The 25,671-nt window shown below is 31.7% G+C and overlaps 2 protein-coding genes across 2 annotated transcripts in view; both read left to right on the top strand.

Moving 5' to 3' along the window:
• Positions 1 to 6,687, top strand: part of LOC145331163 (uncharacterized) — an 11,309-nt gene extending 4,622 nt beyond the window's left edge. Inside the window, exons 5-10 of the mRNA XM_080175788.1 lie at positions 154 to 209; positions 1,335 to 1,420; positions 1,741 to 1,791; positions 2,478 to 2,509; positions 4,002 to 4,120; positions 6,635 to 6,687. Coding sequence (XP_080031914.1) covers positions 154 to 209; positions 1,335 to 1,420; positions 1,741 to 1,791; positions 2,478 to 2,509; positions 4,002 to 4,120; positions 6,635 to 6,687 — 397 coding nt within the window. The remainder of the gene's footprint in view (positions 1 to 153; positions 210 to 1,334; positions 1,421 to 1,740; positions 1,792 to 2,477; positions 2,510 to 4,001; positions 4,121 to 6,634) is intronic.
• The window catches only part of LOC145332685 (inositol-trisphosphate 3-kinase A-like), an 87,521-nt gene continuing 68,118 nt past the window's right edge, over positions 6,269 to 25,671 (top strand). The window contains exons 1-7 of the mRNA XM_080177701.1: positions 6,269 to 6,359; positions 7,091 to 7,151; positions 8,776 to 8,831; positions 9,313 to 9,429; positions 10,824 to 10,860; positions 11,574 to 11,625; positions 20,827 to 20,886. Coding sequence (XP_080033827.1) covers positions 7,121 to 7,151; positions 8,776 to 8,831; positions 9,313 to 9,429; positions 10,824 to 10,860; positions 11,574 to 11,625; positions 20,827 to 20,886 — 353 coding nt within the window. The 5' untranslated portion in view covers positions 6,269 to 6,359; positions 7,091 to 7,120. The remainder of the gene's footprint in view (positions 6,360 to 7,090; positions 7,152 to 8,775; positions 8,832 to 9,312; positions 9,430 to 10,823; positions 10,861 to 11,573; positions 11,626 to 20,826; positions 20,887 to 25,671) is intronic.

Here is a 25,671-nt window from a genome sequence, read left to right as displayed (position 1 = left end):
TAGAAGCTACCCTGTAAAGGAGAACCTAATCGATTCAGCGATTAGCGATATCCTTCGGTACAAACATACACACAAACACATGTACAAACAGACTTCCTGTTAAATCATTATAACGATTGTAATTTTCCTCAAAGTACCTTGTATGTTTATTAGATCTCCGTGTGACCTGTCTCCAATTGCATCAGATTCACCTTCCCCTTGGTCCTCAGGTAGTAGTTTTTTTTTTAGCCATTTCTCTTGAAATAAAATTGGACCATTAACAATCTTTTTAGATTTAATTTTGGTTCTGATTTGATTAATATTCTTCAGATAAATTTATGTTTGATTTTAAAAGTAATTTGGACAATGTTAGTCTGGAATATATGTATATCAATAATCCAATTTCCCATCCCTTCCTGATATTACATTTAATAACGTGAAATAAGGTGATCTAATAATTATTAATTATTAATTGGATGCTTAACATTTAGTTGGAATTATGTTGTATTTTGGTTAAATTAGTTTTTTATTAAAGACGAAGAAAGTCCCTCAATGACGTCATAAATATGAGGGATAAGGAGTGGGAAGGATTACCTTAAAAAAAAAAGATGGATAATTCCTGGTTTTAATGACGAAACATGCTGATTTTTGAGGGACTTTCTTCGTCTTCTTTTAATTGGCTATTACGTAAATTTGAGAACCTAGGCATATTGGTCAAGCAATTAGCGAGATCTTTTGGTACAGACATGTGGACAGATATTATCAGTTACTTTTACTAGCGAATGCACCCCTAGTATCTAGGATTATGCATTCGAAGGGCAGAGCAATGTCATAAAACCACCAAAAGGGTTAAACCTAAAATTAAATCACTTAAAACCATCCTGAGACCTTTGTGAAACTTCCCTAAATAAGATAACTTCAGTAGTTATCAAAAGCTTAGGATAAAAATAACTTACTGCTTTATATCAAAACTAACGGTTTCGCCCCTAGCCTCTAGGGGCTTTGCCCCAATAGGTTTGATCAACGACCAAAGATAGTGGCACTTTAAATGTTTTTTTTTAATTTCAAACGATCTTATACATGTTAACAGATTTTGTCAAATTTTTTCTACTTTGCGTTAAAGTCTCTAAGAATATAAAAAAAATGATTTTTTGTGATTTCTTTTGGGAGGGTAGTGGTACCCTCCTCCAAAATAGTTATAAACCTTCCCGGGACCTTTGAGAAGCTACCCTGTTAAGGAGAACCCGATCGGTTCAGCGGTTAGCGAGATCCTTCGTTACATACTAACAAACAAACAAACAGACACACTTCGTTCTACTTTGTATTATAGATATACATGTTTTCTTGCTTTTTAGGTAGTCTTTACTCTCGGACACCTGACGACCTCTGTCTGGGTAATTCTCTGTCTGAAACTTACACATGTCAGATGCAATCTAGTAAGGTAATACAATAGATATACACACAGGGGAAAATTTGCTATCATTTTAGGTTGCTGATATGCACATCTCTTATTGTTCAGTTTGTTCATTCAGTAGCAGGGGAGGAGACGGATGTTGAGCATTGTTTTTTAGCCAGCTGCGGGAGAACACTCTACTAAAACATTTCTTGTTGTAATTTAAACATTGCATTTTATGAATTTTAGAACAAGCTCTGCATATTAATTTACTGTCCTAGAATTTTCTGCTCTATTTTATACAAAACATAGCATATTTTTGTATATTATACATGATATTTTTATCTTTATTTATATTTCAAATTTAGTTGATGCAAAGACGACTTTCGACGCCGGCTCTTCCTGTACATCCAATTAAGGTAAACATAGGGTCTCAGTGATCTAAAGGGATAAGACAATAGCTGATAAATTGACGTATATCCCATATAAATTGACAAACAAAATTACATCTTCTGCAGATTATAATTAGTGGTTAAAAGTTTGGTCAATAAACTTAATGAACCAACCAATCAAATTCATACAAGTTGTTAAGCCAACGAATAAGAAAATGCTATTATAAAACTTGGGGACTAGAGTAATATACAGCTTAATGACCCTTCCCTCCTTGATAGGGCCTACACATAAGAATATTGGGGTGTTCAGTGCTTTTGGGGCACTTTATGAGAAAGCACAAATATTAAAACACCATGATAGAATCATACTTTTAACACATAGATATACTGTTCATATATTTTTTTCTTATTTTCATTATTTTAATACACAACAATTTGTGAAATAAAACTTTTACTGGCTAGCCTATTAGTTGTTTAAAGTTTATCAAAAATTGAGATAATGCCACTCGAGAAAGGTTAAGGAACGTACAAAGAAATAATCCTGTAAGCCTCAAGGAAATTAAACTATTTAGAAATCAACTGGAAGTTAAACCTGTTCAATTTTCCTTTTTTCAAAGCATTTAAGTGGGTTTAATTTCGAGGCTTAGGTGCAGCTGTCGAGCCCTTAAAAAAAACAATGTCTTTGTCAAAAATAATTCAGTTTTCCTTTTTAGAATTATCATGTGAGACCAGAATTTATTAGCAGGAAAAAAACTTTTTATAAACAAACAAAAGTTTGTGGAACAACACATTAGAATAACATGTAGTAGATAAAGAGGATCTACTGCAGTTCACGGTAAAATATTGCTCGTAACGAATATTGCCAAAAATCTATGAATTTAAAGGCTGCTAGCTGCATGCCAAACGGCTGAACGTACAGATCTTACCGGCACACCATTTTAAGAGGTATAAGAAGGCCTACTAATCTGGAATAGCCAAGATCCAATGATGCACAGGGAAAGCTTAACTAAAGAAAAAACGCGTAAAATAGGCCTTTTTCGCGCATTTCTCTGCACTGCGAGAAAATTATGCATTATTGATTTATGGCTATTCCAGATTATTTGCAGGCCTTCTTATACCGCCTAAAACAGTGTGCGGGCATGATCTGTACGTTCAGCCGTTTGGCAGCTAGCAGCCTTTAAAATTCATAAATTTTTGGCAATATTCGTTACCAGCAATATTTTACCGTGAACTGCAGTAGATCCGATAAAGAAGTATTTTTTACCTTGAAAAATTTACTTGCTTAAATTATTTCATTATGCGTAGTCGAAATATTGTATTTCCATCAGAGCTAGAGAAAATGCCATATTGACTTCACATTTAATATTTAGATTTTAAAAATACGAAGAATCGCTCCTTATGGAGGGATGTCGTGGAAAGGACTATACCCGAAAAAAGTACATTAGTATTGGCTATTGTTAAGTAGCTGTTAAATTGATAGACTGACAAACAATCTTTAATTAGAAACTTTAACTAAAAAAGATAATTAACTATTTGCGTTGTTCCTAGCCTTAGATTCAAATAGAAGGAAACATAAAGAATAGCCTAAAACTTTCCCAATGTATATTTATGCTTTCCCTAAAATATAACCAGCCATTTCCGATATATTTTGCTGCGATAAGAAATACCATACTACTTTTTATCGTAGTCTCGTGGCTTAGTCTCAAGCATCTATTCAAAAAGGGAAGAGAGAAGACATAAAAATAGCCTAAACCCAACCCAGGAAAGGAATAAAGTCTAGACATCACGGGACTTATGTGAAGCTTCTCTAAACGATGAAGAAATTTAGTAAGAACTTAACAGAAAAAAAACCTTACTACTTTATATAAAAAAAACTAGCGGCTACGCCCCTAGAGGCCTCTAGTGGCACTTTGAATGTTTTTTTTTATGTATAATATCTAATTAGAGAAATAATTGGTTTATGTTTCGTTCAAGTCTCTTTTTCGGGAGGGGTATTTTTTTCTAGGGGCGATTTCTCTTGGGAGGGTGGTGGTACCCTCCCCCAAAATAGTTTTAAACCTTCCCGGGACCTATGAGAAGCTACCCTGTTAAGGAGAACCCGATCGGTTCAGCGGTTTGCGAGATCCTTCGGTACAAACACACAGACAAACACACAAACACACAGACATCCTGTTACTTTAGTATAAGGATAAATTTGCTTTTGATTGAACGTTTAAATGTTTTTGTATTCTATACAGATTAGAGCCACGTAGTTCAGATTTAGAATCTATCTCAAACTCATTGGAAAATTGTTCACCAAAGCCTCTAGAACAGCTCCAAACATTCAGGGACAGGGATAAAGTTTACAGCAAAGCATGTTACACAATTTATATGTATATATATAGTAGAATGATGTCTATCCGTCTGTCTGTTTGTCCGTCTGTCTGTCCGTCTGTCCCTTAACATCTCGGTTCTAAATTCTGAAATGTATGTATAAATCCGTCAAATTTTTAGGATTTACCAACATTTTTCAAATTGACATAAGTTTGTCAATTTTCAACCTTTTTTCACATTTTAAGTTGCTAAAATTATCTTCATTACCTAAGGTTTTTGTTTTTTGAAAAATTATTAATGAAAAATGTAATTTTAAGCATATTTTTTAAAATTTTAGATGAAATTTTGATTTTTAAAATTTTTTTGTTTGGCCGGAAATGGCCGGAAACCGGTCAAAAGACCGGATTTTAACCAATTTTTCAACTCTAGGGGTCATATCCAGTGTTGAGGAATTCAGATCAGACCTTAAAGCAAAAATCATCATTGGGGCGTACCCAGGAGGGCGCTTGATTTACAGATACCCCTAAAAACCGGTTTTTTATAAAAATCCCGGCCGGTTTTGGCCGGATCCGGCTCAAATTTTGCATGGAGTCATCCTTTGGTATTCCCCACAGTTGATACTTGATCTGGCAAGATCCCAGAAAAGTGTGGTATATCTACCCTACCCCCCCCCCCCCCTAAAAAATATCCTCACGCCATTTAAAAAAAAATTATTTAAAATAGTGGTGGAGTGGGGGATCTCCAGGTAATAAAAGATGCAATTAAGCCTCTTGGGGCAAAGCCCCTAGGGGCTATGGGCGAAGCCGCTAGTTTATGTATATACAGATTGACCCACGAAAAAGTATTTTTTAGCATCAGCAGCCAATATTTCTCAACGAATTATTAAAAAATGTATATGTCCTTGTTCTCTATAGATTTCCACATAATGGGATATGAAAATATTTTTTTTACCTCCATTAACACCGGAGATTTTTAGAGCTAAAGTTTTGAAAAAGTGACTGAGAAAATTTTTTTTTTCATTTCTCATAATTTTTGGATGGTTATATTCTGTTTTTTTCTGGTAACTGAATAATGATATACAAAGAATAACTGGTCAACTAATTATTTCTTTTTTATTCAACCAATAAATATAAATTTTTAATGGCAAAAAGTCTTACTGAATCAATTGATTATTTGCAAATTTCAAGCTATTTAATTACCCTTATTTGTTAAAAGGATTAATTATGACAGTTGCTCCGCCCACTTTTCTGACATCTCAATCATTAATAGGGGGGTTAATTAAGCTTTTTAGACTAAAAAATCATTATGTTGTAATTTTATTTTCTTTATAACTTTTTTGTTATTAAAGTTAGGATTATGAAACAAAAACAATTTTCCTACTATATTCATAAAGATTTATTTGTTTTTTTAATCTAAAATAATTTCGCCTAATAAGTAAGTTTTTCAAAATATCATTAAACTAAAAAGACTCAAAAAATATGTTTAAAAAATGCTTTGAACTTAAAACCTAAATTTTTTATTTCATTTTTGTATAAAGTTTCTACTAGTGACAAAAATAAAAGGATTTCTACCTTAATTTTGCTAAAAAATTCATTTCATATTAAAAGTTACTTTTTGGCCAGTCACTTTTTTAAAACTTTAGCTCTAAAAATCTCAGCTGTTAATTGATGTAAAAAATATATTTTTATATCTAATTATGTGGAAATCTATAGAGAACAAGGACATATACATTTTTTGATAATTCGTTGAGAAATATGGGCTGCAGATGCTAAAAAAATACTTTTTCGTGGGTCAAACTGTAGTATCATGATGTCTGTCAATACGTCCGCCAGGAATAAGCTTAGGAACTCGCTAACCGCTGTTCACTTTTTCAGAAAATATTCAAACTAATCATACCATGGTTTTAATCTAATTACTTTTCCTTAAAATTAGTAATAATACTAAAAAAATACTGTTAATTATAATCAAATTAGGTTAATTTTTTTTATTATGACATTAGATAGTTGTGACTGCAATGTTTAGACTAACTTTTATACCTGGTCATGGGAAGTTTTTGTGTTATGTTAAGTGGCATATTTTTATTTTTAAATTCGTAGAAAAGTGTCTGTTATTTAATGCTGAACATGATTTTTCAGTATAGCTTAGAAGTGGTTCTAATCCAGCGGATATTAATCGGTTACATACTATAAATTTTATTCCTGTCTGGGACTAGATCACCTAAAGGTTTGGAGAATGGAGAGGTATTTGTACAACACAAGAGCAGTGATGAAAAAGTTCTAAGGGTAAGAATTATATATTTGTATGTGGGGGAAGGGGCAATGAACCCGCGACACCATGGTTTGACAATTATTCCTTTTAAAACAGTTTCAACTGCCGAACCCTTGTAAATAAAATTATAAAACTTATGGGAGTCTAAAGAATCAATGTATAAGTATAGATGTATAATTCAGACAACTACCTGGCCCAGGTGGTGGAGACCTTTTTTCTGCTAGCAAATTATTGTATGTGGCGACTTGACTGTGTTTATATTTACGACTATATTGTATGATATTCAAAGACCCAAATGGAAAACGGCACTGGGTCTCCAACTCTCGGTTATCCTTATATTAAAGTAACAGGATGTTTGTGTGTTTGTCTGTGTGTTTGTATGTTTGTACCGAAGGATCTCGGTAACCGCTGAACCGATCGGGTTCTCCTTAACTGGGTAGCTTCTCATAGGTCTCGGGAAGGTTTATAACTTTTTTCTTGGGATGAGGGACACCCCTAACCCCCCCCCCAAAAAAAAAATTTTTTTTTCTTTTTAAAACTAAAATTTAAATAGTGAGGTCGACTACGCCCCCCCCCCCAAACAAATTTAAAAAAAAATTTCTTTTAAATCTAAAATACGAAAAATTGGTTTGATCAAACCTCTTGGGGCAAAGCCCCTAGAGGCTAGGGGCGAAGCCGCTAGTATTTACATATAGCTGCTGCCTACTCTATTCTTTTACTTTTACTATTTTGTAATTTGTTATAGAAACATCGAAGACATAAGTGTCATAAATGTATGATGAAAAGAAGATTTTCAACGCCTTCAGGTTAGTTTCAATTTAAACTTTAATGGTTATTTCTCGTATCGTATTATAAACGGCTTTCCGCGGATATAGAATGTACAATTATAAGCTTAAAACTGTTTTTTTAGCCCCGAGGCACCGGCTAAAAAAACTGGTTTTAATCTTATGATTGTACATTTTTATTTTCGTACTTCGTAGAAAGCTGGATATAATACGATGCTAGACATAGTTTTTTCGTATGGATGAGAACCGGTTACTATCCACCGGATTCGAATGAATACGAGAATAGTTATTTCTCGTATCGTATTATGAACGGCTTTCCGCGGATATAGAATGTACAATTATAAGATTAAAACTAGTTTTTTTTAGCCCCGTGGTGCCGAAGGCACCGGCTAAAAAAACTAGTTTTAATCTTGTGATTGTACATTTCTATATTCGTAGAAAACTGGATATAATACGATGCTAGACATAGTTTTTTTGTATAGATGAGAACCGGTTCCTATCCACCGGATTCGAATGAATACAAGAATAGTTATTTCTCGTATCGTATTATAAACGGCTTTCCGCGGATATAGAGTGTACAATTATAAGATTAAAACTAGTTTTTTTAGCTCCGAGGTGCCGGAGGCACCGGCTAAAAAAACTGGTTCTAATCTTATGATTGTACATTTCTATATTCGTAAAAAACTGGATATAATACGATGCTAGACATAGTTTTTTCGTATGGATGAGAACTGGTTCCTATCCACCGGATTTGAATAAATACGAGAATAGTTATTTCTCGCATCGTATTATAAACGGCTTTCCGCGGATATAGAATGTACAATTATAAGATTAAAACCAGTTTTTAGCCCCTAGGTGCCGTAGGCACGGGTTAAAAAAACTGGTTTTAATCTTATGATTGTACATTTTTATATTCGTAGAAAGCTGGATATAATACGATGCTAGACATAGTTTTTTCGTATGGATGAGAAATGGTTCCTATCCACCAGATTCGAATGAATACGAGAAAATTAATTATGATAACATTCAGCTTTATAACAATAATTTTATACGTAAAGTAGAATGTTCGCCAATGTTTGGTAGATTTAAGAACAGCCCACAATTTAATAAAAGTGAAGCAGATCTTTAAACCAAAAATGGTTCCTTTTTAATAATGAAACTTTTTTATATAAATAATTTAATTGTTCTGTTAACTTGATTTTGATTTTATAACAGATTTACAGATTCTCAAGTTTTCTTCAATAAAAGAAAAAGATTATTTTAGAATAGATATTTCTCGCATCGTATTATAAACAGCTTTCCGCAGATATAGAATATACAATTTTAAGGTTAAAACAGGTTTTTATCTTATGATTGTACATTCTTATATTCGTAGAAAGCTGGATATAACACGATGCTAGACATAGTTTTTTCGTTTGGATGAGAACCAGCTCTTATCCACCGGATTCAAATGAATACGAGAATAGTTATTTCTCGCATCGGCTAAAAAAAATAGTTTTAATCTTATGATTGTACATTTCTATATTCTTAGAAAACTGGATATATTACGATGCTAGACATAGTTTTTTCGTATTCATGAGAACCAGTTCCTATCCACCGGATTCAAATGAATACGATAAATTTATTTATTATTTTGTTATTTTAGCCAACCTAGTTTTGATTCCCCCACGAAGCCAATCACCTGGTCAAGCTATACCTGAGGTAGAAATGTGTTGAATATTGAAAAATACATTTATCATTTTTGCTCTTAAAAATTAAAAGTATTGATAGGTCTTTGGCTATGTTATACAACCCTCCCTAACCCTTTCAAATCCTTAATTTTTTGACAAAAGAGTGAGTTGTAATAACACCCCACCCCCCTTATAAGAAAAGTTATTGGGGTAATACTCAATTTTAGTCAATCGCGACTTATAGCTACTTTAAAATTTTAGTTACCGCATACCCTATAAGGTTAGCTGTCTATTGTGCCCTAGCAAAATGGGGATAGATGTCAATGCTTTTGGCCTACCTATTCTATTGACGTCAGGAAATACCCTATACCCCATCTCTTTTCTAGTGGGTTTCTTTTTCTCTTCTAATTCTCTTTCCCTCTACTTTGACGTAAATAGAACAGGTAGGATAAAAGCTGTGACATCCCTCCCGGTTTTTCTAGGGCACTACACACACTATTGATACTATTTAGGTTGTAGTAACTGATCATGATGAGGAGGAAGAAGAAGAAAATCAAAAAATATCTTTTCGACGCAATTACAAAAGATCCATGTCAACTCCGAACGCTAATATGTTTCTAATGGCACAGGTTAGGTATACCTATTGATATGGGGCGAGGGAGGTGGGTAAAAACTTCTCTGCTTCTACTGGGCGGGAGGTTATTCTACCCTGTTTCTACTAGCACAAGTTATTTAACTCTATATCTGTGGGGAGTATGCTATCCTGCTTCTACTGGCACAGGTTAATTGTGGAGGAGGTGTAGGGGGTTAGAGGTATGCCACCCTGCTTCTAATGGAACAGGTTGGTTAACCCTATTCCTGTTAGAAGATGGGAGGGTATGCTTCCCTGTTTCAACTTGCACAGGTTAGTTAACCCTATTCCGGTGGGGGGGGGGGGGGGGTATGCCTCTCTGTTTATAGTAACACTGGTTAGTTAACCCTATTCCTGGGGGGGGGGGAGGTGGGGGGGGAATGCTTGTGAACAAATTTGAAAAATTTAAACTCAGACAGAATGACATAAATCAGTAAGAAAAAGTATAACATATGTTTCTGTTTTAAAAAATATATATAATTAAACAAATTAAACAATTTTAGTATTAGCTAAGTTTTATAAATTATATATCCATCGGATTTTACTAAGCATTTTGTCAAGCTAAATTTTTATCGAATTTATTCCTCTTACAAATGAGTAATGATCACCTGGAACATATCTTTTTTTAGTTTAGTTCTAGCGGCTACGTCCTTATTGATCTCTCGAGGCACTTTTGGAGAGTTGACCATACCACATTTTCAATTCAAGTTTTCAAAATAAAAGTAAAAAAAATCTTGGGGGAGGGGGTTGGTGTTATCTAGGGTGTGTTACCTTCCCTCAAAATAAATTAAAACCCTCCTAATACCTGTAAGAAGCTACAATATAAAATAGAAGCATATTTTCCAGCAATATCCATTGGTACAGACCCACACAGATAGATATTCTCTTACTTTCATATAAGAATTAGATAATTTCGATCTACTGCAGTTTACGGTAAAATATTGCTGGTAACGAATATTGCCAAAAATTTATGAATTTAAAAGACTGCTAGCTGCCAAACGGCTGAACGTACAGATCTTGCCCGCACATTGTTATAAGCGGCATAAGAAGGCCTACAAATAATCTGGAATAGCCATAAATCAATAATGCATAATTATCTCGCAGTGCAGAGAGTAATGCGCGTAAAAGGCCTATTTTACGCGTTTTTTTCTTTATTGAAGCTTTCCCTGTGCATCATTGGATCTTGGCTATTTCAGATTATTTGTAGGCCTTCTTATACCGCCAAAAATGGTGTGCGGGTATGATCTGTACGTTCAGCCTTTTGGCAGCAAGCAGCCTTTAAAATTCCTAGATGTTAAGCAATATTCGTTACCAGCAATATTTTACCGTGAACTGCAGTAGATCCGATAATTTTAGTCTGATATATAATGATTTGATCCTTATAATTTTCAGGATATGGACGAACAATTTGCAGCCATGGAATTAGCAGGAATATTTTAAAACTATTTCCAGTATTACTGAAAAATCATGTATAGCATAGTATTATAGATTTTTTACGACTATTCATAAAACTAGTTTTAATCTTACTAAAAACGTTTTGTATGGACGAACCGTTCCTAAATATAGAAAATCTACAAGTGTATATATACTGATAGTCTTATGAATTTATTTTCTGATTAAAAATCACGAAACCTTGCTGTTGACTTATTGATATTCCAGTATGGCTTCAAAGCCAATTAATATCAGCTCGAATAGAACCGGTGCTCATCCAAACTAAAATATCATGTATAGCATCGTATTAAAAACAGTTTTCTACGAATAATAAATCATTAAATTGATACCAGTTTTGTTATGCCCAAATGTCTGAATCTTACAGTTTTTCATTTCATAATATCCGAGGAAACCAATATATATATATACGATGAGATAATAGTTATTTCTCGCATCGTATTATAAACGGCTTTCCGCGGATATAGAATGTACAATTATAAGCTTAAAACTGTTTTTTTAGCCCCGAGGCACCGGCTAAAAAAACTGGTTTTAATCTTATAATTGTACATTTTTATATCCGTTGAAAGCTAGATATAATACGATGCTAGACATAGTTTTTTCGTATGGATGAGAACCGGTTCCTATCCACCGGATTCGAATGAATACGAGAAAAACATTTCTTAAATGTTTTAAAGATAATATAAAACTTAGATGTGGATGAGAACTATGTGACACTGGATGATGTCGCCATGTATAAAGACAGGAAAACAATTTCATTAATTCAATTCATCAATGATTGGTTGGTTCATTAGGTTGAGTGTTCAAACGTTTCATCCACTAATTGTAATCTACAGAAAGGGCATTTTTGTGAATCATCACATGGGATGTTTTATCGACCATTTTCTTATCCCTTTACATCCCTGAATACAATAACTTTGATATATAAATTTTTCAAATAAAACCTATGATCAAAATATAGAAAATTTAACAGAGATCAACTAATTAATATCTACAAATATAAATATAATAGAGCAATAAATGCAGGGATAATGGATAGATTTATTAAATTTTTTAGTAGCGAAGCTACTATATGATTTAAAATGTCCGTCTGAAATGTAGGGTCCTATTAAAGATAGACAGATGAAACTTTTTGTAATAACTCCCAGCAATAAGCACCCTAATTAAATAGAAATACATTCATGGCGGTCGGACTGCTGCAATGCAGCTTTTTAGCTTTTCATATCTTTTTTATTACAACTTATTTTCTAGGCTCCAATGAAATATAGACGGCTGAAACTTCTTGATATTCCAATGGTCCAAGGACAAACGCAGGAGTCCCAAACGTCGGAGTGGACAAACGCAGTAGTGGACACTTAACCTAACCTAACCTATTTTAGACCATATAATAGGTTTTTTTTAAAAATGCCTAACCCCTGCGGGGGGCTTAATTGTACATTCATATCTTAACCTAACCTAATCTGTATAGAAATACATGACTAAATTAATATTGTAATACTACTGCGTTTGTCCACTCAGACGGAGTATTATGATCCGTTTTGGAAATAAATTGTAATTTTGACTGGCAAAAATATTTATTTAATTATTCCTTGTCCCTGATTAAGTTGCTTTACTTGCACAATTAACAATAAGCTTAATAAATATTAGCATGCATTCACTTCCGCACAAGTATTCAATTCTATTGGTGTGCTGCCAGCCGTTTGGGAGCTAGCTTCATTCAAAGTAATCTTGTCAAAACAATAACCTTGTAAATTGATTAACTCCCCACGTCAATTAAAATAAGATATTGATGATTAATTTCTGTCATAGGTAAGTGGGTTAAGTTAGCTAATATTCAATTCACACACTGTATACAGTAACAAATATTTGAGTGCCATAGTATAATTGACAATTTTTTGGTTGAAAATAAATGTTCTAAGAAAATCAACTATATATATAATGCTGACATTGAAAAAAATAACTGCTCTTTTGTTGACTTGTGCTAATTTTTAACCAATAATGTGGTTCAATTGTTTAAATGCATGTGTTTCTATTGGTAAAATAAATGGATTGATCGTATAGACGTTCTATATGTATTGGTATATGCGGATATGATAACACACCTAAATATTATTTATTCGGTGTTTAACTGTTAAATCTGTGTTGACAAACTTAGTTGTAATGAGAACAATTAAACATTGTTTAATGGATTTTAGGTGCCATATTCATCAAACTTCCTGTTTTTAAAAGCAGCAACTTTTTTCTGAGCTGGATCTTAAAATCATTTCAATGGTGCGCTAAATCACCCCGCGCACCATTGAAATGATTTAAAGATCCAGCTCTGATTAGGATCGGCCTATCCTTACATATAACATTTTATACATTCCTATCTATTTTAAACTTTTCTTGATCATTCCTATAAAAGTTAGGTACAATTCAGAAATAGTAGCAACAACATAATTATTACTTCATTTCTTTATACAAAATTTTTTTATAGGGGTAAAATTTGCTAAGGGGGGGGCACTGCGAATTTTAAAAGAAAAAAAGTTGACCCTCAAAATTTCACCTTAAAGTGATACTTTTCTAATAGTTTATAGTCCACTAACTCGTAAGCAGTAAGAATTCAAATCTATTAAGTCCCTTCTAACGAGATATTGGCAACTTTTTGCACACATTTTCGCAAATGGCAATTATTTCCTTTATTTGAAGTTTTGGATAATAACATTTTCAAAAAAGTTTTCAGTAATAATCATTTAAGATCCATTGTTGAGAAAAAATAACTGAAAAAATGTGTTTCCATGCAAAATAAGCCTAAAATCTAATGATTTTAAATATTTGCGATTTAATGGTAAAAAAGAATATTTTTTGCTTTTTGATAGCCTGAATATGTTTAATTTTGTTTTTTATATAATCTATTCTTTGAAAAGACATGCATATTCTTGCAGATTTAAAAAAAAATTTAAAAAATCAAAAATCGAAATTAATCAAAATTTATCTATAGCCTTTGAAAAATACTTTTGATATTTTTAACCTATATAATCAATAAAATCAATGAAAAATAAAAAAGTTTTATAAAACAAACTTTTGGAAAAGGTTTAAGATAACTTTATAAAATTAGCATTTAAGTAGGATATTTTTCTTGTCTATTTTAAAAATGCAAATTAAACATAGTTAACGAATATTTAATTAGCAAGAATAGTAATACAATATTTCAATAACTACTTAAACCTTTTTGTGGCTATGTTATTTATTCAAACAGAAAATCTATTTTGTCTTAATTATAAAAATAATGAAATATTTTCAAACAAGCTTGCAAAATAAACGTAATTTTATCAAACTTCCTCACAGTTTTTAGAAGATATTGTTGTAAAATATTAATTATTAAAATAAAATCTTTAATTTACAATGTTTAAAACACCTAAAAGTAAATTCTAAGCAAAATTAGATTTATTCTCTAGATTTAGAGTAGCTGCGCTACTTAAAAAAACATCTAGTATTGAAACCTACAGCTGATCAAAAATCAATAGTCATAAATTGGTGGTTTACAGATATCTAAACACATATATACACCTTACAGATTTATTTTTAAGATGGAATGTAAAGTATATTATACAAGATGTCATTTAGTCAAATTTTAAACAAAATAATTTTCATTAATTCATTAACAAAAAATAATGTTATAAATTTAAACTCACAATGGGACTATTGTGTATTTTAATATTATGTTCTTTCTGCAATCTGATTCAAAACAAACTTTTTCTCTCATTCAAGTCAGGGATGAGTTAAGTACCAAAAAAAATAAAACAAGTTGAAATACTTTTAATTTAATTTGATATTATTGTATAATATTTTCTTTTATATATAATTTAAGAAATATATTTATAAAATATTTACCTGTCATAAAGACAACATATAAAAACAACATCCTTATAAGGAAATTAAAATCTATTTTCAAAATTTTCAAATTCATTTTATGCTTAAGAAGGGACGAGAAGGAATTGAAATTCAACATTAACTTGTTATTTTGCTTGTATATTTATCATATTTGTTTACAGTTTATTGGTAAAGTTTGGTAATACTTTATTTCTAGTCTATGCCATTGTGGGGGGGGGGGGGTAATTACCCCCCCTGAAATCTGTTTACAGGGGTAAATTTTGTTCAACCCCCCCAAAATTTACCCCTGGGGTAAAATTTTTTTTTTTTTTTAATTTAATAATGTAAAAATGTACCTACCTGATAATTAAATACTATTAAATATTTAGAAGTACAAAAATGTGCGTGAAGCGTGCCAAATATTTTTTGTTAGGGATTTTTTATTATAAGGGGGGGGGGGGTATTTACCCCCCTAAATTCGTTTGTAGGGGTAATCACCCCTTACCCCCCCCCCTTGGACGTACTTGATACTTATCATTTATTGATTAACCAACATATGTTACTAAATTTAACATTTTAGAATAAGGTCCATAACTAATTATGATATTGTTTATAAACATTTTCAAGTCACACTTAAATTTTAATGATAGATTAATTAAGAACATTTTATAATGACTAAATAATTAGTAGATATGAAATTTATTATTATAATAGGAATTTATGCTCCTATTATATAAGAATAGTTATTTCTCGCATCGTATCATAAACAGCTTTCCGCGGATATAAAATTTAAATTAAAAGATTAAAACCAGTTTTTTAGCCCCGAGATGACGAAGACGGGCTAAAAAACTGGCTTTTCTATCCACCTCTAACTCATCCTCTGCATACTGACTTCATATATGCTAGATGTGCAGACCATATTGTGATGTAACTACCAAGTACGATAAACTAAATTACCCCTTGAAGAACCCAATTGCAAAATATGTCAGCATATGAATAAGAGTTCGTGTTTTTAAACCTTTGAGGACCATGCATTGAAAACACCCACCTTTTTTGGTTTAAGATATATAAAATTCACCAAAAAAGTAACATCATCAGAAAAAAAGATTTTATAGACATTTCAAGTTTTAAATGACTGGCTTCGAATAATGAAAAATATTTATAAAAAAAGGGATACACACAGAAAGAGAGGGGTAGGTTTCTGGTAAAATCCGTAAAGGTTATGTGTTATAAGTTAAAAACAGTAGTAGAACGATAAAAATTTATGTAAACTTTTTAGAAAAAATTTTTGTCTATAGTTCTTTTCCATAAGAAATACACATATTTAGTGAATATTATCGTTCTACTACTATTTTAAGGCCTTAAAACACACACCTTTACGGATTCTACCAGAAACCTACCCCTCTCTTTTTAGACCACTTGCAATAGTAGGAGTCAAGAAAGCAAAAAAATTATATCAAACTTTTATTTATAGCGTTATGCATAGACAGACAAAGTGAATTATAGATAAGCTTAACTCATTAAAAAGTGTTTAATGATAAGATAAGGAATTCTAGTTATCATGTCTTTCTTTGTCAATTTATTTACATTTCATATCATCAAGAGTTAGGAAAATATCCCACAGTTTACTTAGCTTTTTATAATAAAATTAATGGAATTAGGGCATATTTTGTTTTATTCTATTTTCTCGTATTCATTCGAATCCGGTGGATAGGAACCGGTTCTCATCCATACGAAAAAACTCGGCACCTCTAGGCTAAAAAAAATAGTTTCAATCTTATAATTGTACATTCTATATCCGCGGAAAGCCGTTTATAATACGATGCGAGAAATAACTGTTCCAGTATGGCTTCGAAATAATAAATCCCGTGGATTAGAACAGGTTTTCAGTCATATTGAAAAGTTATGTATAGCCTCATATTACAGAGAATTTTCCTCGAATATTAAAATAGAAATCGTAAAATTTGAAACAGTTTTGTTAGCCCTGAGAAACCGCCTAACATTTTTCTTTTTAATGTCAGCGGGATGATGTCTATAGTAAGATGCGATAAATAACTCCTGTTATGCATTCAAAATTTAAAGAAAATTACAACGCTGAACACTATATAATATATATACATTATTAAATTCTATTTTTCTTCTTTACCACATTAAATGACGAAGACCCAATTGCATTACTTTTGTGTCTCTTTTGATTTCTGTGACGTCATTAAATGAGGAAGATGAGAGGAGAAGTGGGAAAGAAACCCCCTAAAAAAGAGAGGGAGAATATGACGTCAAAAGTGGTGCAAAAGTAACGCAGTTTGGTCTTCGTCCAATAAATGATAGAACAAGGATCATAACATGCAAAAGCAGCTAAGCCTAAAAAATCCTGGATTGGGATACCGACAAGGAGATTTTGAATTTGATTAAAAATCACATTTTCCCACTATTTTAATTGATTTCCACGTATGAGACTGAGGCAGTAATGCACTTATTTACTAAGTAAATTTGCGATTACTTTTATTTAATGAAATCTTCCAATTTAAAACTTATATTTACAAAACAGCCTGCTTTATTGCATCAAGATCCATGACAGATCTATATAGGAAATAAACGTCTATAAATGAGCTCGAGTCTTCCAATGGTTTAAAACTCATAGTGCTCCAATAATCCTCATTAAACTCTCATTGACCAAAGCGATAAGACCTTTATTCTATTTGTTTATGGAATGAATTAAGTTTTTCACTTGTAGATATTTGAATTACATTGAAGTATATAATCCTTATTTCATAAATAAAAAATATACGTTCATTATAGTTAATCTAAGAAAACTCTATTTTAAAAGAATTCAATTGTGGCGACACTTCCGTAGTGTTAAAATATTAAAACTAAAATTTTAATCATATTAACCCTTTGGTTATGGTAATGTGAAAAAAAATATAATTGAAAAAATCTTTTTAAAATCATTTAAATTAATAAATATTTACTTCTTTCTTTTAGATAGTAATGGCGGGGGAGGAAATTTATTTATTGAAAAATAGATAAATAAATATGTACTTATAGAAAACTAGCCAATAGCAATATAGTTATATTGAGCCAACTCTAGTTTAAGAATAAGCCGCGCTTCTAAAAAGGAAATGACAAACTTGTCATGTTTAAACTGCTGTTTCTTTCCTGTACTTTCACTTATTAGTAGTAAAGCTACTCTAGTATTTAATTTCTGTCTATCCATCCCTAATACTGTGGATGAATGTGATTTTCTTGTTTGCTAATTAAGATTTAAAAAAAATGAAAATAAGAATATAAAAGATCCTTGATCTTTCAACTTACCTTGGCCCGTCAGTTTGTCAAGCATGCTACAAAAGACTTTACTTTATTTAATATTCTATGATATTTCATATCATTCTCACTTTTTACTTCTTTTTTATGACCACCAAACATTTGACTTACTTTATCTCTTTGTCCTTCCATGATTTTTGTTTTCTTATTATTATGGATGTTATCATCTTTGTCAGAACACTTAAAAGGTTAAGTTAAATGAGAAAAAAAATAACAGTTAATTTTTAGGATGATTGATAAATAAGTGAGACTTCTTTTTGTATGTATATTGATAATTTTAGGGTATGTGTTTAGAAATTACCTGACTTTTTTCTAGGGGCGATTTCTCTTGGGAGGGTACACTCTCCCAAAATAGTTATACATTTTAAAGGACCAATGAGAAGCTACGCTGTAAAGGAGAACCCGATGGATTCAGGGGTTAGCAAGATCAGACAGATATATGTACATACAATGATCTTGTTACTTTATTATAAGGATAGCATTTGTCTTTTATACCAACTAGGTACACTACATATTTTACTTATTTCTTTATGCCCAGTTAACCTAGAGAGAGTGAGAGTTTAATTTCGATATCCACCTGTATTTCCATGCAAGGTGAACAAGGATAGTATTATCCATAGTTATCCTAGAGAGAGTTTAATTTCTATATCCACCTGTATTTCCATGCTAGGTGAACAAGGATAATATTATTCATAGTTATTTTAGAGAGAGTTTAATTTCTATATCCACCTGTATTTCCATGCTAGGTGAACAAGGATAATATTATCCATAGTTATCCTAGAGAGAGTTTAATTTCTATATCCACCTGTATTTCCATGCAAGGTGAACAAGGATAATATTATTCATAGTTATTTTAGAGAGAGTTTAATTTCTATATCCACCTGTATTTCCATGCTAGGTGAACAAGGATAATATTATCCATAGTTATCCTAGAGAGAGTTTAATTTCTATATCCACCTGTATTTCCATGCAAGGTGAACAAGGATAATATTATTCATAGTTATTTTAGAGAGAGTTTAATTTCTATATCCACCTGTATTTCCATGCTAGGTGAACAAGGATAATATTATCCATAGTTATCCTAGAGAGAGTTTAATTTCTATATCCACCTGTATTTCCATGCAAGGTGAACAAGGATAATATTATCCATAGTTATCCTAGAGAGATTTTAATTTCTATATCCACCTGTATTTCCATGCAAGGTGAACAAGGATAATATTATCCATAGTTATCCTAGAGAGAGTTTAATTTCTATATCCACTTGTATTTCCATGGAGGGTGTACAAGGATGATGTTATCCATAGTTATCCTAGAGAGAGTTTAATTTCTATATCCACCTGTATTTCCATGCTAGGTGAACAAGGATAATATTAATAGTTATCCTTGTGAGAGTTTTATTTCTATATCCACCTGTATTTCCATGCTAGGTGAACAAGGATAATATTATCCATAGTTATCCTTGTGAGAGTTTTATTTCTATATCCACCTGTTTTCCATGCTAGGTGAACAAGGATAATATTATCCATAGTAATCCTAGTGAGAGTTTAATTTCTATATCCACCTGTATTTCCATGCAAGGTGAACAAGGATAATATTATCCATAGTTATCCTAGAGAGAGTGCTAATTATACTTCTGTATCAAAATTGTAGTATTTAATAAACTATTAATTACAAATGTAAGGGACTCAGTGTGATGGATGAAAATATCCTAATCTTTGAGTAACTGCACTACTAAAATTAAATTAAAGCAAAAAAAGACTGGAATTGTTTAAGTAAGTCAGTGCAGCAAAATGGGCTCACAAAATGTAAAAGAAATTGGCTGCAGGTTAATTTGTGGCTGCTTATGTAAATTAATTGTCCAAATTATTGTAATTCTGCAAAGAATTAACTTATTTCATTGTTAACATAGATAAAAATTTATATATTAAGGGTTATAGAGTAGCTTGGGATCATATTCATTATCAATGTTTTCATTTGGAAAGGTGCATAGCAACACTCTTATACAACATCAAGCAAGAAAATATTTTGTGTGTTTTCATTGTGTGCTTATTATTTATTAAACAAATATTACTTGAAAAAGGGAAGAGTGAAACATAGTCCTTGAAACAGAATAGAGTTCTATAAGATGTTTATATAATTACTTGTCCAATGCAAGAAAGAAAAATAGGAAATCGATTACCAAGCCTAAAACTTTCACTAGACCAATATAAAACTTCCCCTGAACTTATGAGACAATAGTCTAGCCAATTACAAGATATTACCTAACAAGGAAGACTGTATGACCTAAACCTTGTTGCTTTAGTTTATACGAATTGAATTTGAATTATAAAACTTTCATGCCCGACATTTACTTGAAGTAATGTTTTGAACCTTGAAGCATTTCTATGACTCTTATATTAAAACTCATGCGCCTGATATTGCATGTATGCATTATTTTTATTTTGTTTTCTCAAGAATACATCAATACCCTAGTTCTGGAATATACACAGCTCAATTGTAATTCAATATTTACTTGAAATTTAACTACATATGAAAACAATTACAATTAATACTTTCATGGAGAAATGAAATATTTTTTATCATTTCACATATGAAATTTAGTGACCATCATAGCTCAACTATAGAATGTTAGATTGTTGATCGTATGTTGCCAGTTCGAACCCACCAGAGTTGAAGTGTTGTTTTGTAATTGGTGAAAATTAGAAGTTTCTGTATAATAAAAGTTGTCGCAAATATAGGTATACATTGAAATGAAATTGTTGAAACTGTGTAGATGTTTGAGACGTATATCCCAGGCCAGTAGTTCAGCTGTTTCTCTACCCATGGACGAGAGGTAAATTAAAATTGTAGTGTAGCTCTTCTTTTAGAGAATATTAGCAGCTACGCTGCTGGTATTTAGAGGCTCTGTATTCTTAGGGGGGACAGAGTGGACAAAAGAATAGCCTTAAACCATCTCAAGAACTATGTAAAGCCTAAATGAAGAACTTAATCGTTTCTATTGTTAGCTAGATCTTTTTGGACAAAAAAAAATTGCAGATGTGTTTGTCCTTTAAGATCTCATAAATGATGGACCAAATAAAATGTAACTTTCTGGGATGCTTCTTTTTAATAATGGGCAAGTTTAAGGGTATTGGAAAGGGTATGGATATGTCGATTCCACTAATAGATCTAGCTACCCATAAAAAAAAACTTAAACCCCACAAACAAGTACTTTTTGTTTTTTAATTAAAACTAAGGGTTAGAAACTCTCCTTTAAATATTAAGCTATAATATGTTAGGGTTGAAGCCAATAGTAGTAATACAAGTACAAAGCACTTAATCTTAATTGTAACAGTTACTATATATATAGCAATTTAGCAGTTTACATTGATGGGATGGGCTTCAGCTTATATTTCACAGTCATATCTGGTTAACCAAAATAAGATTTACTGATCTATATACCAACTAACGACTAGGTCCCTAAAACCCTCTAGCGGAACTTTTTAAATATTTATTGGTAATTAGTTGGGATTCACATTGGCTGATAAATTATTTTACATACCCTATGCATCCCTAACAACAAAATTAATACTTCTGTAGATTAAAATTATTGACTGAAAATTTTAAACCTTTAGTTTGAACAACCCAATCAAGAATCATACAATTACCTACATATTTTCTAAGAATGTTAGGTTTGTATGTAATCATATTTTTTCTGATAAAGTAAGATTTATAGATTTTAACACTCTATTGAACAACTAATTGACTCAACCTTATCCTCTAGGGGAGAAAGTGGTTTTCAGATAAAAATCTGGACCCTCAGTTATAAGTACAACCCATTCGGACCAGCGATTTCTGAGATCTTGAGCTTCAGATAAAAATTTGTTAATAGCTGAACAACGAATAGTAAAATGTAACAGTATTAATCTGATATCTTTTTGAACAGAGTTGTCTATTATCAAGTTACATTTTCATATACACAAACATTCAGTTATGTATATATACTCGTTAAATGGATATATCATTACATGGATGTTGCACCAGATTTTTATATACTCTGATAAAGTAATGCTCGCAGCTGGCAAAAAGAACGATACCCCCATCAATCCCCTTTACCCTATCGCCAACCACACTGCTGGATGAACGAGCTGACAAATAAATGAGGTCCATATTAGCAAGCTAATCAAAGTAAATTTTATCCACGTATATAATATATCTATTTATCTGAATTATATATATATCAGGGATAACACAATGGAAAATAAATTGACGTACATTGCCTATAATAATTAACAAAATTACCCCTTCTGTAGATTATTTGAAAATTTGGACAATACTAGTTTGTACCAACCAATCAAGATTTATAAATGTCCCAAAAGTCTTTAAGCCAACCAATAGGAAAATTTCATTTGTAAACCAGAGGTGGATACTTAAAAAAACTTGCTCCACTAATCGCTTTGTGGGGCAAAAATGAAGCAAAATCATAGAAGGGTTATTGACATAAGATTTGATTTAATTTTTGTAGATTTTTTTATGTGATTTTGGAGGATTTTTCACGAAAACAATTTTGCCCCACTAAGCGATTAGTGGGGCAAATTTTAATAAAGAATCCATCTCAGTATATTTTACAATCTAATGTCCCCCTCCTCCCTGACAGATACAGAACATAACATAACATATGTTTCGCATTATAAAAGACATGCTTTCTCGAAAACGCATTTACAGATTCCAAAGCAAGCATTTTAAGTTTCTAATCACCAATTTCAAAATGTTTTTAAACCCTATGCTTATAATAAAGTACTCTGTTGTCCAAGGAATCAGTATACCAATAATCAGAACAATCGGATTATTAAATCACATATAAATTTTTTGTTAAAAAAGTAAAAAAACAACATGTTAAAAATGGACGTACGGACATTCTGGTAATGATTATAGAGTTGCTACGCTTTCTAAATCGTACCTAACTACTACCGGAATCATCATGAAATCGATAGGACAATTCTAACAAGCCTAAATTAACGAAAAAAGCTATCCGTCTCGGACGATTGTACGGACCGACCCTAATTATAGAAAAGCTTCGCTTTTTAAAATGTATTCATCAAGAACATTGAGCTAGAAATCTATCTGCAAATTTATCCTCTTAAAAGTATGTTTTCTATTCAAATAGAAAAGCGGCGACGCGACGCTTCATGTAAAAATATTGTGGGTCATTTCTAAAGTTAAACTCAAAATAAAGTGACTGTAAGTTTCGGGCTTATTTAAAACTGTAACTCTTGTGTGACACCATTAATAAAGTGACTATTGACCTAGTCCTGTAGCACCGTGTACACGGTGACAGGAACAACGCACTCAACTAACTTTAATCGGTGTTAATATAAAACAACAAAAACTGTCTGCCTTAAAAATAGCTTAAGACTTTTTTAAATTAGCTAATTAAAAATGGATGTGTTTAGAAGAAACATTTTATACAATGACAGAGGAGCAATAACGAGATAAAAGTAAGTGCAAGGACGTTCAAGCTTTAATTTTGAGGAGGGTAAAACAAGGGGTTTCAAAGGTTTGAGAGGGGTAAAGGTTTAGGGGGATCAAATGTTTGGTTTCAGAGTTTGTAAGGGGTAAACACATTTTTACCCCCAATCTTGGACAGCCATGTACAAGTGTTATTTTAATTTTTCAGTAAGAAATGTCTATTTAGCTTCCCATTTTACGGTCAAACTAATCTTTCAAAATCATGCTTTTTTTTAAAATCTGCCAAAGAGCAAGAAAATTGCAAAAGGCCCCAATGATCAGGGAAGTCCAAACTTTTTATTGTAAGAAAGGGAAAAATTTGTAATTTAAAAGGTTTGAGAGGGTTAATCTAATGTATTTTTTTTAAAATTATGAGAGTTGTAAAGCTTGGTTTAGACATCTATGCTTTTTTAGTTATATAATATTTTTGCTATTCCTAAAATTTGTGAGTATTGAATAAACTTCTATCACATAACAATGTAAGTAAACATAGCTCCATATACATTTCTATAATTCAAGCATTTAGTAGCCATATAACATTATTATACCTACAACATATATCATACGCATGCTATTATAATACATCATAAAGTGACATTTTTTTGATAGAATACAAATAGATGGCTAGAGGCCATTTATATTTGACATATTAATATTAGTGAAATATTAAATAATAAGTTATAAAGTTAGTGTAAAATTTAAAAAAAATGAAAGAAACAGAGGTTGATAACAATACGTAAGTAAAATTTATTTTCAGCATGTTTTGTGGTAATCAAAAAATATTTTATCATTTACAATTTATAGGTAGAATGGGAGGGGACATTGCGCTGTTTAATATTATTACACTAGTCCTCAAAGTTTAAAATGCCGTTATCCTATTTGTTGGCACAACAACTTTGGAGATTTTTATTTAATTTTGATTGGTTGGTTCTTGAAATGAAGTGTCCAAACGTTAAAGACACTAATTGTAATTTACAAAAGGGATAATTTTGTGTATCATCATTGGGGATCAACAATTGTCTTATCCCTTTAGATCACTGATCTAAAATGCTACAACAGCAGCTTCTAAAGCAGCAACAGCGTTGCGGCTCCGGTTCCGGCTCCGAGGAGCCGTCTGTGATGATGGCGGCTCCAGCTCCGACCTAAAATCAAGAAAAACTCGACGTTTTTTCCCCACGTCTTTTTTTTGACTTTTGAAGGTTTTAAAAGTTAAATTTTTGATAAAACTGGATTTGCACATGACAAAACAGAGTTACCAAACTATAATTTATAAAAAAAATCTCTTTGTTTATCTAGTCCAGAGCCGGAGCCGTTTTTCAACAAAAATTACGGCTCCAGCTAAATATGGCGGCTCCACAAATCCCGGCACCAGCTCCGCAACACTGTAGCAAAGCCATTGGCGTTCCATAAAACTGAAGTTGGATAGGTATGCCTTCCCATTTTATTATTTCCATAGTAATACCCTGTACACGCCACTGTAATAATTACGCACTTCAGCTTATGGAGAAACTTAATTTTATTTACGGCTATTAAAAAACAAGGATGACAACACCAATAAAAGCGAAGCTATGCAACAGTAAGACATACGAATATTAAGCATTGAAGAGTTTCAGAACTATTATGCAGTGTCTAAATTAATAAGTAAAAACATAATTGAATATGAAAATTAAAAATATTAATTCAAAAATAAGATTTCTGATTTGGTGGCTCAAAAAATTATGTCCTTTTTTTAAATACAATTTTTATTGGAAACTAGAAGTCCCCATAAATTTCAATCACCAATTTCAACCTACATATGTTTATTAAATGTGTTTTACATTATTTTGGATGCATATCAATTTATCATCCATTGTCTTATCTCCGGATATTTGAGGGTATGATAATATCATCTGTGTAAATGTACTAATATGTCCTGTAATTACATCAAGTTGCTGAAAATGAGGCATTTCTTAATTTGTGTAGAGTTCTTCTGTCTATATAATAGACTAGCGGCTACGCCCCTAGAGGCCTCTAGTGGCACTTTAAATGTTTTTGTTTGATTAAGTCTCTACTTTAATTTTTTTGTACGATACCTCTTCATTTGACGTTGAAGTCTCCTAAACGTGTTTTAAAATTTCGATTTTTTTGTCAT

Source organism: Acartia tonsa, chromosome 11 (genome assembly GCF_053477335.1).
Source record: "Acartia tonsa isolate MP-2025a chromosome 11, ASM5347733v1, whole genome shotgun sequence".
NCBI classification, from domain to species: Eukaryota; Metazoa; Arthropoda; class Copepoda; order Calanoida; family Acartiidae; genus Acartia; species Acartia tonsa.
This window is presented reverse-complemented; position numbering and strand designations above follow the sequence as displayed.